At 42.7% G+C, this 19,517-nt stretch overlaps 1 protein-coding gene across 16 annotated transcripts in view; it reads left to right on the top strand.

Moving 5' to 3' along the window:
• ANK3 (ankyrin 3) overlaps positions 1-19,517 on the top strand; it is a 558,892-nt gene that overhangs the window by 378,378 nt on the left and 160,997 nt on the right. For all 16 annotated transcript variants that reach the window (XM_075130811.1, XM_048856231.2, XM_075130812.1 and 13 more), the window contains one exon: positions 12,540-12,638. In XM_075130811.1, coding sequence (XP_074986912.1) covers positions 12,540-12,638 — 99 coding nt within the window. The remainder of the gene's footprint in view (positions 1-12,539; positions 12,639-19,517) is intronic.

Genomic DNA, 19,517 nt, shown 5'->3' with positions numbered 1-19,517 from the left:
TGTATCCGCAACCCTGCTCACTGGTGGTTGCGGCCATGAATGAGAAAGAGCGCTAGGGATAGCGGGCCCCAGCGCTCAAGTCGAAAGAAACCAAGCAGCTGGACTTGTTTGGCTGCAAAGTGTACTCCACTGGGGGCTCCAGCTCAGGACTGCTAACCAAGAGGCACTCCTGAGCTGTTATAACTTCAGCTCCTGGAACTCAATGCTCAAGTTCAAGGAGCTTGTGCCACCTGAGTCCAGAGGGGAGTTTGGGGCCCTTGTTGATGAGGGCAAGATGGTGGCATAGACCTCATTGCAGGCCTTACTGGATGCTGCAGACTCAGCAGCACGTACCTTGTCCTCGGGCATTGCCATGAGGTGCACCTCATGGTTGCAAGCCTCGGGCCTACCACTTGAGGTTCAGCAGATGCTGCAGGACCTGCCCTTTGATGGGGAGAGCTTGTTCACAGAACAGACTGACTCTCAGCTGCATAGCCTTAAGGACTCAAGGGCAACTATGAAGTCCCTGGGTATGCACACCCTGGCAACCCAGCGGAAGCACTTCAAGCCCCAGCAGCCGCAACAACACTCCTACCCTTCTCGGCTGAGGCAGGTCTTCTACAGGCAGAGGGGATGGAATGGCAGAAGGAAGCCTTCCAGTCCCCAACAGGATAAGGCTAGGGCCCAACCAAACCATCGTCGGGCTCCAAACAGGCATTTTGAAGGGATGCCCGAGTACGGTGTTCCGGACTCAACTCTGGATCCTTCCCCGCCCTTTTTGAATCGTTTATCCCACTTCCACCATGCGTGGTCCCAAATAACCTCGGACCGCTGGGTCCTTCTCACAGTGGAAATGGGATACTCTCTCCAATTCTGCTCCTATCCACCCTCTCACGCCCCTTCCCCATCCCTCTTCAGGGACCCCTCTCACAAGCAACTCCTTATTCAGGAGGTTCAGGGGCTCCTTGCCATGGGAGCAGTAGAGGAGGTTTTATGGGAGCTAAGGGGCAAGGGGTTCTACTCCTGTTATTTCCTAATTCCCAAAGCCAAAGGGGGCCTCAGGCCCATTCTGGACCTGCGCGGATTCAACAACTTCATGGTAAAGCTGAAGTTCCACATGGTCTCCCTAGGCACTATTATCCCCTCTCTGGATCCTGGAGACTGATATGCTGCCCTCGACATGAAGGATGCGTACTTCTACATAGCAATTCATTCGGTGCACAGGCGCTTCCTGAGCTTCGTGGACACTACCAGTTTATGGCCCTTCCCTTCGGCCTTTCAACAGCCCCCTGGGTGTTCTTCAAGTGCATGTTGGTCATGACTGCTTTCCTCCATTGATGGCAGGTGCCAGTATATCCCTACCTCGATGACTGGCTACTTCGGGGCCGCACCAGACAGCAAGTGCAGTCCCAACTCTGCTTGGTGAGGTGTACTTTTCAATGGCTGGGTCTCCTCCTCAATGTAGACAAGTCAACCCTAGAACCGACCCAAAGGATAGAATTCACTGGGGCAGTGCTGGACTCCGTTCAAGCTCAGGCCCTCCTGCCGAAGTCCCATTTCTGAGCTATCGCGGGCATCATTCAGGGCCTTCAGCAATTCCCGACCTCGACAGCAAGAGACTGCTTGGCCATATGGCTTCTTGCACATACGTGACTCAGCACGCCAGGCTCCAGCTCAGGCCGTTGCAGGCATGGCTCACCTCAGCCTACCATCCAGGGCGAGACAGCTTGAATTCAATGGTCATGGTGCTGGAACATATCCTCGACCCCCGAGCAGTGTGCAGGGGAGTCCCCCTCCACAGCCCACAGCCCTCCTTGTCCCTGGTTACAGACACATCAGCTCTGGGTTGGGGGCACCTCTGGGGAACCTCCAGACCCAAGACCTGTGGTCACAGAATGAGATCTCCCTCCATATCAATGTCAGCGAGCTAATGGCGGTGCGCTTGGCTTGCCAAGCCTTCCGGGCCCAACTGCAAAGTCGCTGCGTGGCGGTTCTAACGGGCAACACCACAGCCGTGTTTTTCATCAACAAGCAAGGGGGGGCCCATTCCACCCGCCTCTGCCAGGAAGCCATTCGACTGTGGGAGTTCTGCATAGCCCACTTGATTCACCTCATAGCATCCTTTCTTCCAGGGATCCAGAACCTGCTGGCGGACCACTTCAGGAGGTTCTTCCACTCACACGAGTGGTCTCTCCAATCGGATGTCGTCCACTCCATCTTCCAAAGTTGGGGGGTTCCCTAGGTTGACCTGTTTGCCACCAGATACAACAGGAAGTGCCCAGCATTCTGCTCCTTCCAGGGTCTAGCCCAGGCTCCCTCACAGACGTGGCCCTGCTGCCCTGGACAGGTTGCCTGCTCTACACCTTTTCTCTGTTCCCTCTTGTGCACAAAGTCCTACTCAAAATCTGAAGGGAGGGGGCAAAGGTGATCCTGATAGCTCCAGCATGGCCTCGCCAGCACTGGTACACCATGCTGCTGGAGCTGTCGGTCGACGTACCAGTCACGTTGCCTCTCCTCCCCGACTTACTCACTGACAACCACAGTCGACTCTGTCATCCCAACGTACAGTCCGTCCACCTCACAGCTTGGGAGCTGCATGGCCGAACCCCACGGAGTTTCTGTGCTCGGACCAAGTAAGATGGGTCCTACTGTGCAGTAGGAAGCCCTCTACTAGAGCCACATATCTGGTGAAGTGGAAAAGATTTTTGTGTTGGTGTGACCAGCGCCGCACCCCCTCCAGGTGCCGGTGCCCCTCATTTTAGAGTATCTCCTGCACCTGAAACAGCAAGGCCTGGAGGCCTCCTCCTTAAGGGTTCACCTTGCTGCCATCTCAGCCTTCCATCCAGGCACGTCTGGCCACTCTGTCTTCGCCAATCCTATGGTTGTTTGCTTTCTCAAAGGCTTGGACTGTCTATATCCTCAGATCCGTCAGCCTATCCCTATGTGGGTTCTTAATCTGGTCCTTTCAAGGCTCATGGGGCCCCGACTTGAGCCGCTGGCCACATGCTCCCTCCTGTATCTCTCCTGGAAGACGGCTTTCCTGGTTGCTATTACCTCTGCGAGACAGATTTCTGAGCTGAAGGCCTTCACCTTGGAACCACCTTACATGGTCTTCCACAGGGATAATGTGCAACTCAGACCGCACCAGGCCTTCCTCCCCAAGGCGGTGTCCAGCTTTCACTCCAGCCAGGACATTTTCCTGCCTGTCTTTTTCCCTGCACTCAAAAATAAAACAATGTAAAACTTTAGAGCTTACAAGTCCACTCAGTCCTTCTTCTTGTTCAGCCAATTGCTCAAACAAACAAGATAATGCTGCCCACTTCCTATTTACAGTGTCACCTGAAAGTGAGAACAGGCGTTCACAAGGCACTGTTGTAGCCAGCATCACAAGATATTTACATGCCAGATGTGGTAAAGATTCATATGTTCCTTCATGCTTCAAACACCATTCCAGAGGACATTGCATCCATGCTGATGACGGATTTTGCTCGATAATGATCCATAGCAGAGCAGACCGACGTATGTTCATTTTCATCATCTGAGACAGTTGCCACCAGCAGAATATTGATTTTCTTTTCTGGTGGTTTGAGTTCTGTAGTTTCCGCATTGGAGTGTTGGTCTTTTAAGACTTCTGAAAGCATGTTCCACACCTCGTCCCTCTCAGATTTTGGAAGGCACTTCAGATTCTTAAACCTTGGGTCAAGTGCTGTAGTTATATTTAGAAATCTCACATTGGTATCTTCTATGCATTTTTTCAAATGTGCAGTGAAAGTGTTCTTAAAATGAATAACATGTGCTGGGTCATCATTGGAGACCGCTGTAATATGAAATATACGGGTAAAATGCAGAGCAGAAGACATACAGTTCTCTCCCAAGGAGTTCAATCACAAATTTAATTAACACAATATTTTTTAATGAGCGTCATCAGCATGGAAGCAAGTCCTCTGGAATGGTGGCCAAAACCTGAGGAGGCATATGAAAATTTAGCATATCTGGCATGTAAATACCTTGCAATGTCAGCTACAAAAGTGCCATGCAAATGCCCATTCTCACTTTCAGGTAAAAAGAAAAGGAGTACTTGTGGCACCTTAGAGACTAACCAATTTATTTGAGCATGAGCTTTCGTGAGCTACAGCTCACTTCATCAGATGTATACCGTGGAAACTGCAGCAGACTTTATATATACACAGAGAATATGAAACAATACCTCCTCCCACCCCACTGTCCTGCTGGTAATAGCTTATCTAAAGTGATCATCAGGTGGGCCATTTCCAGCACAAATCCAGGTTTTCTCACCCTCCACCCCCCCACACACAGAATTTCTGTGTGTGGGGGGGTGGAGGGTGAGAAAACCTGGATTTGTGCTGGAAATGGCCCACCTGATGATCACTTTAGATAAGCTATTACCAGCAGGACAGTGGGGTGGGAGGAGGTATTGTTTCATATTCTCTGTGTATATATAAAGTCTGCTGCAGTTTCCACGGTATACATCTGATGAAGTGAGCTGTAGCTCACGAAAGCTCATGCTCAAATAAATTGGTTAGTCTCTAAGGTGCCACAAGTACTCCTTTTCTTTTTGCGAATACAGACTAACACGGCTGTTCCTCTGAAACCTGTCACTTTCAGGTGACATTGTAAATAAGAAGCGGGCAGCAATATCTCCTGTAAATGTAAACAAACTTGATTCTCTTAGCGATTGGCTGAACAAGAAGTAGGACTGATTGGACTTAGGGTCTAAGGTTTTACATTATTTTGTTTTTAAGTGAAGTTATGTAACAACAAAAATAATATTATTATTGTAATCAAAAATACTATAAAGTGAGCCCTGTACATTTTGTATTCTGTGCTGTAATTGAAATCAATATATTTGAAAAAGTGGAAGACATGCAAAAATATTTAAATAAATTGTATTCTATTATTGTTTAACGGTGCGATTAAAACTGTGATTAATCGTGATAAATTTTTCTAATTACGATTGATTTTTTTTGAGTTAATTGCATGAATTAACTGTGATTAATTGACAGCCCTAAAAAAAGTTAAAACTACAGAGGTGGAGGCATTTCTTACAGGCCATTTAAAAACCTCATTAGGGGCCACAAAACTGAACTAGTGCTGGTAAAATCTTTTTTTGAAGTACATACATTGTGGTGATGAGGCAGTGATCTGGTTAAAGAGGCTTTATACTCCCTCCACATCTATACTTTGGGCTGTAATCACTGTATAAGTGTTTGGAACCAGCCAGTCAAACCAAGTCATTTTATAAACTGATTGATACCATGTAAATTGACTGTATATGACCAGACTGTGATCAACCCTTGCATGAGGGTGTGGGAGAAGGGGAAGCACAAGAACTGATTACAACAGTAGTTTCTGTGAGGAGGGGCTGCTCAGTCCTTGCTCTGGGGAACAAATCACCCTGAAGGGGGCAAAGAGGACATGAAGCATGGCTCTGCCCCTCCAACACCAGCCCATAGAGCATGGCAAGCATGACAGAGAGAGCAATCTGTGCCATCCAAATAGATAGTGCAGAGCCCACACTCACCAAGCAGCCCCAGGAGAGATTGAGCCTCAGCACAATCACTGTCAATCCTTGTGATCCTGCTGGGGCAGGGCAGCTCCACACTGCCCCCTACACAGGTCTGTGTTTGAAACAATCTAGCCCACCAGCATTGTAGCAATCTGCTTGGTGTTAGAAAGCTACATATAAACCTTTGGTGTGATAGAAAGAAGATGTATAAATATTTACCTTTCCTCCAAGCAACATCCATTTCTCCATATATTTTCAAAGCCACAGGTTCTGTTTGGGCGGGCTGGTTAGGGGATTGTACAGGATGCAGATAATACCAGAAACCAGAAGGAATATTTTACTTTTGAAATAAAACTAACTAAATTTGTTTTCTGGTGTTTTTAAATTGGCTCTTCATTTGCTGACTGACTTTGTCATTCATGTTATTCATTTGAAACAATAAAGGATAACCTTAAACTTCAGTCTTGAGCTGTAAAGAATGGCGGAATGTGTCAACAGGGACCTGATCTCCTTTCAAACAGGAACATTTCTCTTAACAATTTTGGGATTTATATTCAGATAGTTGATGGGCACAGAATACTTAAATGTTTAGGCTATTTTATATATAAATGTCTGGAATTCAAAATTCTGAGTACCCATCTGAATAATATAGAGCGGGGCAGCTGGGTTATCTTAGTCCCCTCTTCTGACCATACAAAAATGTGGGAGCACCAAATGCAATTAAAAGTGGCGCATTTAAACGTGATTGTAGGAAATGTTCTTCCACACAGTGCATGAACAACCTTTGGAACTCACAACAACAATATATTACTGAGGTATTATATTTTTATTTTTTATATTTTTAATTATTATATATTTTTTTAAATGGGCATATTTAGTCTTGAGAAAAGAAGACTGAGGGGGGACCGATAACAATCTTAAAATGTATTAAGGGCTGTTATAAAGAGGATGGTGATTAATTGCTCTCCATGTCCAAAGGACAAGAAGTAATTGACTTAATCTGCTGCAGGAAGATTTAGGATAGATATTAGGAAAAACTTTCTAACTATAAGGATAATTAAGCAGTGGAATAGGTTACCAAGGTAGGTTGTCAAATCCCCATCATTGGAAATTTTTACAAATAGGTTGTCATGGGTGACCTAGTTTGACTTGGTCCTGCGTCGATACAAGGGGCTGAACTAGCTGACCTGTTGAGGTCCCTTTCAGCCCTACGTTTCTATGATTCTATTACTGGTATCACCCACAATATGCTACGTGTTGTGCAAACACAAAAGAAAGTACGGTCCCATCCCTAAAAGGCTTGCAGTCTAAAACAAACAAGGGATAATTGTAAGGGGTATAAATGGGAATCCACAATTGGTTTAAATAGAAGAAAAATTATAAGGATGTAATATCTCATACTTCAAATTATAGAGCAGTGACTAACTGCATGCCTATTGAAAGTACTTCAAGTCATGAGCAAATGAAGTCACCAAAGAAAAGGGTGTTAAGGGAAATAAGAAGGGGCATGTATATGTTATATGCTTTTATAGCTGTTTAGCTTATTCTGATACGATTTTCTGATTGTGATATGTGGATGTCACATCCTGTAAAATATTCCTATAAGACATGGTGACACACTGAGAGCTAGAAATTGCCATAATGAATCAGACCTGTCATTCATATAATCCCAGTATCCTACCTCTGACAATACCCAGCATCACGTGCTTCAGAGGAAGGTACAAATCACCCTGCAGTAGGCACTTTAGTGCAGAGTTGCACCATTTTAGGACATTTTAAAAGGAGTTTTAGATTTTGTAATGCAGCAAATTACTTCAATAGTTACCTGATTTACTATCCTATCTGAAAAACAAAGAGAAAAAGTTATAGAAGATCAAACAAATAAAAATACACTGATAAGACAGCAGCTGATGTGAGTTGACTAAGGAATTCAAAACCTTTCGTTTGGTGTCTGTACTGTTTGCTGATACCAGAGTTTTAGCATTAATAAACTACATCAAAGCTGCACATGTTATGAGGCTTTATTTTTATCTCTAGATTCTGGTGCCAGGTACAAGCAACTCAGATTTCACTTGCCTGATTATGTATTGTCACTAGAAACCGTAACTGAAAATCTTGCTTGAGCTTTATTCTCTCATCAATTCATGTTCATAACTGCCATGAATGTATTTTTACTGATGGGAGAAGAGGCCACTAGTATGACACGGCTGGGCAGGATTTATTCACTACTGGCCTGGTCCTTCACTGAAGTCCACTGGAGACATTCCATTGACTTCAGTGAGCATTGGGTGAGGTCCTAAATTGTTCTTGAAATAGACTGTATTTAAATAACACATTATCCTAAACTATTCAGGGATCAGGACTGGGGCTATTGACAGATAGCAGAGCCTGGAATCCATCTACTCCCCCACAAATAAACAATTCAGATAGCAGAATGGCACTTTTAAATTCTGAATGGAAAAATTATACAGCTGCTTTACATTTTTTCCCCAGGGTGAAATCACTGACCCTTCATCCATCTCATTTTTTTAACTTTACGTCCCATCATATCCTCTACACCTGCCTTCTAGCTAAAGAAAGCTAAATATAGCTCCCTACGCTGCATTCATTCATCCAGTTTATGAACTGGCTGAATAGGTCACTAGAGAAGACTCTCAAATGGGATGTGCACACACTGCCTCTGCAGTTGTACCAGCCCACGAAAGAGGAACTGAACTTTGATCATTCACAAGCTAGTGTGTTTCACTAGACCACTTAGTTTCCTTCGGTTTTGCTCACCTCACTATCCTGAGTGCAACTGTGCAACATCATCTTTTTAAAATCGACTATACTGTTGGTCAGGAATTTCAGTCATTTGACCTAGATGCATTTTTGACCAATAGCATGGTCTTTTTCTATTATTGCAAACAAATGGTATATATGCATAAATATTTCAGAGTGAAAATAACCTGTATATGCATTTTAGATCTGATCCTGCACCATTTGAGTCAACAGGAGTTTGGCAAAGATGGAGCAAGATTGGACTCAATGTGACTATATGGTTTATAAAAAATATATTTTAATTTTGAGTTAATCATGATCATTTTGTCAATACAAAGGGCTCTGCCATGAGTTTATTGATAGCAGAATCAGAAATAAATGCAGTATTTTCTTCTATGTCATGTAATATAGTTATAATTTACCATAAAGAAAAAAGGTTGTTTGTTTATTGGTTTATCTGTGTTTTCACAGGTCCCCCAGACTCTCTCGTAGAGCCTGATTCTCACATACACTAAGTATGTTTTTCACTATTCTGGCACTATACCCAGGCTTTAAATTGGGCTTGTTACATTTACACTCACCTACAGCCCATTGCCCAGAATGGTGTAAAGCGGCTTTGCGGTAAATGAGATCCATGCCCTTAATTTTTAGTTTTTTCTGCCTTTTTATATATCCTCCCCATTTCTTCACACATAGGTGTTTTCTCTTCCAGTCCAATCATGTTATGAGTAAAGTCAATTGTTTTGTCCTAACAGCACTTGGACTGGGTGGAGGGTATTGAGATTCTTTCTTTTGACCTGCCAGTACACTCACCACAACAGGTGGGAAAGGTTTTATATTGGCCCCACATTACCTGTATTATACTTTCACTGGATAGGTAAAGAATGTTTTTTCTTCAGGCCTGATAGACTCAAGCGCTAGTTTTAGTGGGAAGATGGAGGTCTCTTTTTTTATGTCCCTTTAGCATCACTGATATCTTTCCTCTTGGGAAGAGGGGGAAAGGAGGCAGAATATCTTAATGATTCCTACACTTTCCTTTCCTCCGTCCTCTCTGCCAGGCAGCTTTCCCCCCTAAAAGCTAACAGTTCCCTCCAGTGTTTGGCTACTGTGATGTATTCACCCATTATTATATCCATTGTCTTTGACACCCAGCTTCAAAATAAATGGAATTAATTATTTTTAAATGTAACCCTGAAGTTGCATGCATTAGTTTCACAAGTGACCACACAGTTATATCATCTAAGTCTTCACTCTTCCCTCCCCCCTGTCCCATATGTCCAGGGGTGAAAGTAACTTAAAGGACTTACCGGTACTCTGGAGTCCTGAGCAGGGGGCTTGGCCTCAACCAAAAGAAGTGTGGCCTCAGTTGGAAGAGGTGGGGCCTTTAAAGACCCAGGCCCTTTAAATCAAGATTAAAAGCCCCTGGGGCTCTGGCTGCGGTAGCAGCGGCTGGGAGCCCAGACTTTCTAAATCACTGCTACCCCAGGGCTCCAGCAGCAGGGCTCGGGCGGCAATTTAAAGGGCCTGGGGCTCCGGCTGCTGCAGGAAGCCCCGGGCCCTTTAAATCACTGCCGGAGCACTGCCACCGCTACCCCAAGAAGGCAGGACAGCAGGGTTGGGGCGATGATTTAAAGGGCCCGGGGCTTCCCGCAGCAGCCGGAGCCCTGGGCCCTTTAAATCACTGCTGGAGCCCTGCCACTGCTACCCCAGGACTCTGGCAGTGGGGCTCGGGCGGCGATTTAAAGGGCCTGGGGTTTCCCACAGCGGCCAGAGCCCAGGGCCCTTTAAATCGCCGTCCTAGGGAAGCCAGTCCAATCTGGTATGGCGTACCAGCTCTTCCCAGTACGTTGTACTGGACCATACCGGCTTACTTTCACCTCTGCATATGTCTTCTTGGGGTGATCTCACCTTAATGCTGAGCCCAATCTTGCCAACAGTACCAAACATAGCACTTACTACCAGGTGTAGTACCATGGAAGCCAATGGGTTAGATTCTTGACTCCAATAATTCCCCTTTGGATTGCTCCAGCACCACAAAGGGGACTTAATACTGTCCTAAATGAGCAGTTAAGGATTCCCTCAGCATGGGGGAATTCTTGGCTGAAATAGAGGGCATGTTGGGGGCTGGATGAAGTATGTCAGAGCATGCTGAACTCCAGTGATCCCTGCTGGCACAGTGGCCTCAGAGGGTGGTTAAAACCTGGTGCAATTTAGAAATGTCTTGAGGCTGCTCTAAGTTACAGTGGCTGAACCAGGATTGGGGGGCTGGACAGGAAGCATACGTTTGCCTTCTCCATTTCATGGACTCCAAGCACTGTCCCAGCACATCTGAGGACTCTGCCCAATGAGACTATGCCCAGCAATTAGGATTAGTCCCAGTACTAAGTGTTTGCAGACTCAGGCTCTTATATTTTAAGCTTACTGAGACAGAGACTCAATCTTTGTCTGTTTTATAAATCACCATGTACGTCTATGGCACTGTATATGAGCAATAAATAACAAAATAATTATTTTGAGTTTGGGTGCCTTATAATAATTAGCTGATTTAAATATAGATATTTATTTCCTGGGTATTGTACTATATATGCTTACTTTTAGGCCTTGTGGCTAAGGCAAAGTGTACTATTGATTTAACATCTGAGACATCCTTATCTTGGGAGCTGTATTCTGCCCTGGCAGGTTAATTGACTTGATGCTCTAATGATCTATAATACTGTACAGAATGTATAGAACAGCTATGTCTTTGTCTCCTTGTGAAAATGTAATATATCTGTGTGATAATGTTAATACAATCTTTCTGGTACAAAGTAGCCAAGGTATAGGTTAACTGTGAAGCATTATGTAAGTCAAAGGCATGCTGATGTAGGTGCTCAACATACTAATCAAGTACAAGTTAGCTTGCCACATTCTGTAAATATTGTTTTTTGTGTTGGTATTCTAGTCATTCCACTCACCTGCTATTTTGAGAAAACACATACTGAACAGTCTATTGGCTGGGTTGTACAAATCTACCATACTGTAGCTATTCAATGCATTGAGTGCATCTCTGATGCATAAAGCCATAGGACAGATGCCCTCAGTAAAACTTAACTGTTCTTTCTCAGTCATCAGGAAGTTGGTTTTATACAGCCAGCTGTTATTACTATCCCCCAAAACAAAGATGATCATGTCTTTAAAATTATATTCATCTTAGTATTGAGGCTACATTTTCAATTTAAATCTCTTCATGTTCACTTGACAGTATATGATTAAAGCTAGGTTTGTGGCACAGAGATCACAGTGTTCACAGTAATTGGGAGTTTAAATAAAGTCTGTGACCTCACAGGGGGTCTGGGCTCAGGTCCCTAGTCCAGGCGTTGTGACCTGGCCCAGTCTCTGTCTATGGAGAGAGGGGGATGCCCCAAATGTGAGTGGCACTCTTGACTACATGGGCCATTTCACAACACCCGGAGCAGGGAGCTGCGAGGTAGAGCGGCCGCTGCAGGTTAAGTGTGGCGCAGGCTTGCTGTCTGACTCCTACCCAACCCCACCTCCCATCAGCCCCCCACTATCTCCCTTTCCCTGACTTATCATTTTTCACCACACCTCTGCCATGAAATTTATTAACAATTTCAGTGACAAAATCATAGACCAATATCTGATTGAATATATATACTATGTACACTATGATATAGAGAACCCGCCAAAGTATGAAGAAACACCTGAGCTGCATGTAGTTTAAAAGGGTCTTTGAATGTGTTATATAATTGTCCTCTGTGCGTAGCAAAGTGGCATACTATTGTGCTGCTGAACATGATTCAGGAACAAAAATTAAAATGCATGCAAATATTTACTTTAAAGTCTAACTTGAAGTGTAACTATCACAGTATTTACCAGAGCAGGTTGGTTAGAGGTGATTGCTATGGTGCTGTACATTGTCAAATCCTAGATGTCTATAGAATTTACAGGTAATGCTCAGTAATGAATGTTTACGGGCACATTGTTGCTTTTGAAATAGGGCAGATTGCTAGGAATCTGTTTTTTCTTATGATCATTTTCTTGCCGAGTGAAGCTCAGAAAAGCTTTGTGGAGTATGGGTCTTTAGTATAGTGGTTCACCTGTGTAGATGAATGCATAGTCTTTCTCGTCTTCTAACCTCCTAGGGAAACAAAGCTGTATTTGTCTCAGCAGTGGTTGTAAAGTAGTCTTAGTCCATTCTATGAATGAATTGCAATGCTGAGCTAATAAAGGAGACTCATCTGAAAGTTTACTTTATATGCTTTATCTCCTACAGAATGATATCACTCCATTACATGTTGCATCGAAGAGAGGAAATGCTAATATGGTCAAACTTTTACTTGATCGAGGCGCTAAAATCGATGCCAAAACAAGGGTAAGATTAAATGTGAATGATCTGGGTGGTATTATTTACAGGTTTATTCTTTTGCCATGTATGTTTGTAAACAAACAAAAATATTCACTTACTTGGCAAGCTTTGGTGAGAGTACAGAATTATCTTTGGTTTTTATACAATCATTGCTAGTGTTTTACCTCTCATTCAAATAATGTTCTAAACACCTTGTTACATTAAAGCTCAGAGCTAACTTCCATGCAGGCAAAGCAATGCCTGTCTTTTCTCTGGTATCTCATGAAGGCTACTTCTAGGTGGATCATTTGGAAGCACGAATAATTACACCTACCAGTGAGCGAACCCTGAAAGTGTGGTGTTCCATTCAGTTTATTGATGCACCCCAGAATTTCAGTGATGGAGGAGCCCCATCTCCTGTAACTTTCCCAGCCCCCATAACTGCAACAACATAGCTTCTCCGTGTGCTCTCAGAACCCTTGAGGGAGACTTGTCAGCTCTCTCCTGTTGCCTGCAAAAATCTTTGTTGGTGGTTATAGAAGCCTTCTCCCCACACTTTACATAGAAATCTCCCGTCACCCCCATGGGTGAAATGTGCTAGGTTAACATCCCTGAAGTATGGAATTTTTCTTTTATCCATTGAACATGTAAAGCGCAGACACAGTATTGTCGCTTTGTCTCACCTCTGCCCTGGAGGGGCTACCTCATAGAAAGAGAGGGTAGTTTGTCTTCATGTCCCATTCGGTGTTTAGCTGCTTTGCTGAAATTGTCAGCAAGGGTGGCAGTAGTTTTTTTGAGGTAGACACCTGTCCACCAAGGATGTAGACTGATCTAAGACATCAGAACATTTAGGTGTATACCACTGAACAGCGATCAGATGATAATCACTGTATTGAAAAACTGATTGAGGCAGGTGCTTGGGTAATGTATTTATTCAACGAGCAAGAAGTAATTTACAGAGTAAACTTAGAACTGATGCTGCTGCAATCTTGCCTGGCTGTGTTCTCTGCCTCACTCTCTGTGGTTGCTTGTTTGTGTGCATGAGAGAGGATCTCTGAGAATGAACAGGAAGTGTGGCAACAGTATGACCTGCAAGATGTTTGACAACTTTATTCTTCATTGTCCACCATTCCTCTGATTCCTCACTGACAGAATTCAAACCAGTACAGTGATTTAACTTAAGGACATCTTTTATATAGTTATTACAGTATAAATAGCTTTCAGTTAGTTTTTTTGTATGTTTTAACAGTCTTCCAGATCTACTGCAAAGTATGTTTAGGCACATTCATGTATTTAGCTGACTGTCCATTCACTTGACATCATATCAACAATTACGAGGTGACCTCCTTGCTGGAATTCCAGAGTCACATCATATACTTTTGTACTCAAAAATAATCACTGTATCCTTGGAGCTATTTTTTTGTGCATTGCAGCCAGTAGTTAATGCTTTTTTCTCTCTCTGAAGCTAGACCATTTTGAAAATCATAATTTTGTTTTGCCCATAGTGCTGTAGCAATATAGCTCCAAGCCCTGCTTTGTGAGTATTTGTGAGAAGTTGATCTCTTTCAGTGGGTCAAAAATTGCAGAACTGGTTTTGAAGTCAGTCTCAGATTCTCTTCCACGCTCTGCCATCCAGACCATTCTGTGTCTTTAGGAAAGTATTTTCTTGTGTAAGTTCTTAGAACTACATAGATGAATATGAATTTACTAACATGGGTCATCGTTCCTTGCAGTCTCTGAATTCCATTTTGTATTTTCAGGTCTCTGTAGGTTCCTTAGAATCATCAGCCATGACAATACCCCTTATGGTCAATTTCTCTCCCTAAGTACTGGTTTATTTGAAATTGACACTTGACCTTGTTTACTTTAAGGTTACTTTCTGAAGTTTCCAGTTGTCACTGTAATCATCACTGATACTCAAAAGTGATGCTGCCACAGACTGTTATGCAATCAGTGTAGATTTTCTTTCCTCCAACATCTTCCTGTGTGCAGTGAAATATTTCCAATGCTGAACATACTATGAAAGGCAATGGCAAGAAAAGTGCCAATGGGTACATTGATTGTGAGTGCAAGTCTTGGAACTTTCTTGTGTCCAAAATGCATCTAATAAGCTGAAGAATTTGGCTCCTGAAATCTCAGCAAATATTTCATTCCTTGTGAGCAAGTAGAAATGTTTTCTCTTAGCGCTAGTTTTCAGCTTTGTGGGAGTCATTCCCAAAATTTGAGTGCATTCCCTTTTTATTGTATAATTACTGAGTAGTGAACTGAGCTTGTCAAGTCCCCTGTTCTGTGAATGATCCCATCTACTGTCATGTTTGGCAGCTTTTCCTCTGGTCTCTTTTTGCATGGCAACTACAACAATCTTTTCTTCATAGTCTGGTAATTATTGTGTACCCAGGGATACCCCTTTCCTATGAACCAATCTCCATCTGATGCAATTAGTGCCTATGGAACTGGTTCAGATTTGTTACTAAGGTTGTTATAGAGACTCTGTGATGTTCACCATCTTGACTCGGCCAGGCACCTCATGTGTAAGCCCAAAACAGATGTCTTCCCTTAGTGTAACACTTCAGTTTCTTATTTTACTCTTTGGGCTTTATAATCATTGACAGTTCACACTCACTTTGTTTCTCATTATAGGATTTTAATTGCACTTTTGACTTTTCTAGTTTTAGCATTTATTTGAAGTACCCTGTTTCCATATCTATTAGTACAGTCACTTGTGCTCCAGTGTTTTCTTTGCATGTCACATGTAGGCCTTTTGTGATTACTTTTATTAGCCATTATTTTGAGTTTGTAATGTCTTTCTTTACTGTGCTTATGAACAGTTTTTCCCCTTCTGTTGAGGAAGCTGCACGTAACAGCCTTACCCCAGACATTTTCCTGTTTTGTCTGCACATTTTTGCAAAGTGGTTGGACTTACTAGTTTCCATGTTTGTCCAAATACTGGACATATCTTTTCTGTACATTTATTTTTACTTAACAAATGATTACTTACAGTCATTTGTTCTGTGCCTCTGTCCTATTTACATTTCTCTTTATTCCACTCCTTGACATATGACTCTTGCCTTATTTAAGCACTAGATCCATGCCTCTGAGTAGCTTTTCTCATACTTTTCACATACCTTTTTATTGTTGAACCCTCAAACCAGTTGGACTTGAATGAGGGCATCTTTTACTATTCCATAGTCACAAGACTGTGTTTTTAATTTTAATTTGGTGGCAATCTTCTCTCTTGTTTCACCTTCTCTGGAAAATATAACTTTCATAAGTAACATGAGTTGGGTTTAGAAGCAGGGGTTGGGCTACATTATCCAGCTGAGGTTATGGGACGGGTATAGCTCATGCTGGAAACCACCTACTTTGTAGAGAGGATGCAGGCAAAAATTATTTGAGTGCTAATAGTCCCCCAGTGCCTTTCCGCAATTCGCTCCAAAGGACCCAGTTACTGGGGAAAGAATCCAAAAGCACCTCAGCACAAAGAACTAGGGGATATGCCCCAGACACACAGCAGTGCAGAAACAGTGAGGACACAGTAACATGGGTAAGGCTTTGCTGTGGAGACAATCACACCCAGGCTAGGCTTACCCAGGTACTAGTCACCAGCTTAACTGTGCAGTAAAGACATACCTTCAAAGAGGTACCAAATTGGGTGAAGTTTGGGGCCATTTTTCATTTTTGGCTTAACCAGTGCACTTTGCCTGTTCCCCAGTACACCCTCGATACTCTTAAAAAGAAAGGAATTAGCAGGATTTGCTTAACTTCTCCTGATCATGGCAGGCTGCTTGAAACACTCCTCATTTCACTGGGGCCCAATTTCTGGTAGTTAGTAACTGAGTGAGCGTTTTGCGTCTGGAGATGCTGACTCATCTAGACAAGAACTAGCATCTTGTGATCTGAACAATACATGGCTCTGCAGAGGGGAGCAGTAAACTGAAAATAATTCATGAAATAATTTATTTATGAAAATAATATTTAAATATTTGACAAAAATGGGAGAGATAAGAGAGAGGCACAGAATAGAGGTAGATTGGGAAAATATAAAATGAGAAGAGGCGATAAGAGGAATATAGAGTGGGTGGAAGGAAATACCAGTTCAGAAGCAATATGCCTGCCTAGTTTCCATGCTGAATAACAACATCTAATTTTATGGGTATAATGTTCTCCCTACTACCCCCACAAAAGTGTCATTGCAAGACAGTGTGTCTCTGTCATCTTTACAGTCACTTTACTTTTTCCCAGGAGCTACCCTTTTGCAATGTCCTATATTCAGTACAGCCATATAAGTATATTGGGCAACAAAGACTTCAGTCGTCGTCTTCTTTTGTATAACAACAGGCCCAATATTGGAGGTTGTGTGTTTGAATGGAAAAGGATGGTCAAGACAGTATCAGGTGATCTATAGTTTAATATCTTAGTTAAATTCCTGGCATGACCCATTTATGCAAATGTTTCATGAAAGAGAGAGTGTGTAGAATACAGTCACAATTGCATAATATTCATTTAAAAAAAAATATTCCCTTGTCTCTGGCAGAAATGATACAGTAATTGGGGAGGTTTGTGGGTGAAGAGGAATGAGGCTACTAGAGAGAGTATCAGACCATTAAAAACCCTACAAAGAAAAATACCAGAAATTTCATAAACACAAGTTACAGTTCTCCAGGAACACTGAGAGTTGAGCAGAATTCTGTGCACTTTGACTGCGTTAAATCTGGCCTTTGCCGTAGTTGCCACTGCATCCTATTGTAGAAATGCTTCTTATGGAATACAAAATACCATTTAAAAGGCAAATAACAAGGTTTTTGTTTGTTAAGCATATACGGTACATAAATATTTGGAAATCAGGCACAAATTCCAGGTCCTTGTTTTTCCTTCAACGGTTTTGTGAGTCAGCTTTCTATGCAGCAGAAGTTACCGTGTATATTACTGGCCAAATCCTCATCCCACTGACATCAGTGGGACCAGGCTTTGCCCCTCTTAGTGTTATGTCCGTCAGATTCAGCTATTTGGATGCCATTTTGGGAGCTGTGCATATAATCCACTGTGGCACAGAAAGTACATATTCCATAGTATCTGCTTTCATGTTTCACAAACACACTTGTTTTCTAGAGATGGGTGAACAGGTTTAGATAAAATAAGAACCTTCAGCCACAACTTGTGATGAATTTGAACTGAATCTTTCTTGAGGTTTGAATAAGTTCAGATAACATTGCCCATTCATTATTCATTTCCATGAGTCTTTGCATTTGCTGCTGTTAGATGGTACTAGAAGCCACTGTGCTAAAATACTGTAAGAAAGGGCTAAATCAAGATCCCACTGAAGTAATTTTAATTGACGTCTGTGGAACCAGGATTTGGTGGTCCTAATCAGAAGTAGGAATTAATGGAACTCCATAAAAACTGCTCCACTATTGAAAACTCAAGAGGGTCACATAATATTTAAGCATACTGGCTTTTGGATCATTATCCAAAATAAACCTCTGAATGTTTTGAGGTTTTCTCATCATTCCCATAAATTCCATATTTCCCTAGTTTGGTTACTCCTGTTATAATCCTTTTGTTTGTTTTAAACAGTTGCTCTTATTCCCCCTCGTCTTTTGCATAACATGCAGCAGCAGATTTCTGATTTCTGTGCTGAATTCTCAAGCATCTTTGTCAGTAAATAAGAATTATTGTCATGCTAAGCCCTACCTAGGTGCTACTATGTGAATGCCTATAAAGGGCAACTTTTACAAAGTAGTTTATAAGTAACATTCTGAGTGAAGATTAGTTAATACCTCATGTAACTCATTTATTGAACATTGCCCTAATGATTTTTCCCCCATCTGTCTTCCAGAATAGATTTTAACAAATAAAGCATACTTAGTGAGGTTGATTAAATTAACTTGACTTACTTTGGCTGTCTGATACTTCGTGTGTCAAACTGAATTTGTGTATGTAGCACACAGCAAGCACATTTTACCCTGGATTAGCAAATAAGTACTTGTAATCTTTATTCAACTGATTAGCTGTTAAATCAAAGGCCAGCACTCATGTCTACATGAAAACATACTGTACATGCCATTTTAAGATCTATCTGACGATATATAAGCTGCTGCATAGAACCTGCATAAGAAATAATATAGAGTGTATGGTAACAACATGAATAACATGTTTGTTATACAGTATATATTTTGAATATATGAGAGGAGCAAATCTTATCACCCTCCCTTCCTCTGCCGCAGTGAAGGTGTGGTTTGCAGTATAGCACAGTTGTTTGCAATGGGATAAAGAATAGGAACAGGCCTAGGGGGCAGTGGATACACTGCTACATGAATCCACATGCTTAGAGGGCAGTTAGGTAGCCAAGGGGATTAATATGGCCCTGAGGCTACAGTGGCTACCACATAGCAGATCCTTTGTGGGGACGATTCCTTCTACCCCAATTCGCAGTGGAATTCCCCTGTGCACAGCGCATGTGCTAAGGTTGTAGGCAGGTTCTAAGATTTTTCTCAAAGTGTTTTAAACATGCACAGAATAATTGTACAATACATAATGTTTCAGCTGTATAACGCTGAGCGCTAACTGATGTCTGGATTCAAAAAACAAACAAGTGGGCCCAGTCCTTGCATCTGGTCACACTGTGTTTGGTGCAGGACCTGAGCAGGGGGCAAAAGTGTCTGTAAGACACCATGCTGCCCCGGTCATGGGGTTAATTGGAGGCTGGGCTGGTCCACAGTGCAGCTTTCAGGTCTGCTCTAAGATATACCCAGCTGCAGCTCCCAGCAGTTTGTTTTGTAGCCAAGGAGTGTTGGAGTACAGGAGAATTCTGGCTATGTCAAGAGGAATTGGAATAAGCAGCTCTGTGCCACTAGAAGATTCTGCTATGCATGGTGGCTCCTCAGCTGGTCAGTTAGGCTAGTTAAG

This window comes from Caretta caretta, chromosome 7 (genome assembly GCF_965140235.1).
Source record: "Caretta caretta isolate rCarCar2 chromosome 7, rCarCar1.hap1, whole genome shotgun sequence".
Taxonomy (NCBI): domain Eukaryota; kingdom Metazoa; phylum Chordata; order Testudines; family Cheloniidae; genus Caretta; species Caretta caretta.
Note: the sequence above shows the minus strand (reverse complement) of the source record. Positions and strands in the feature narration are given on the sequence as shown.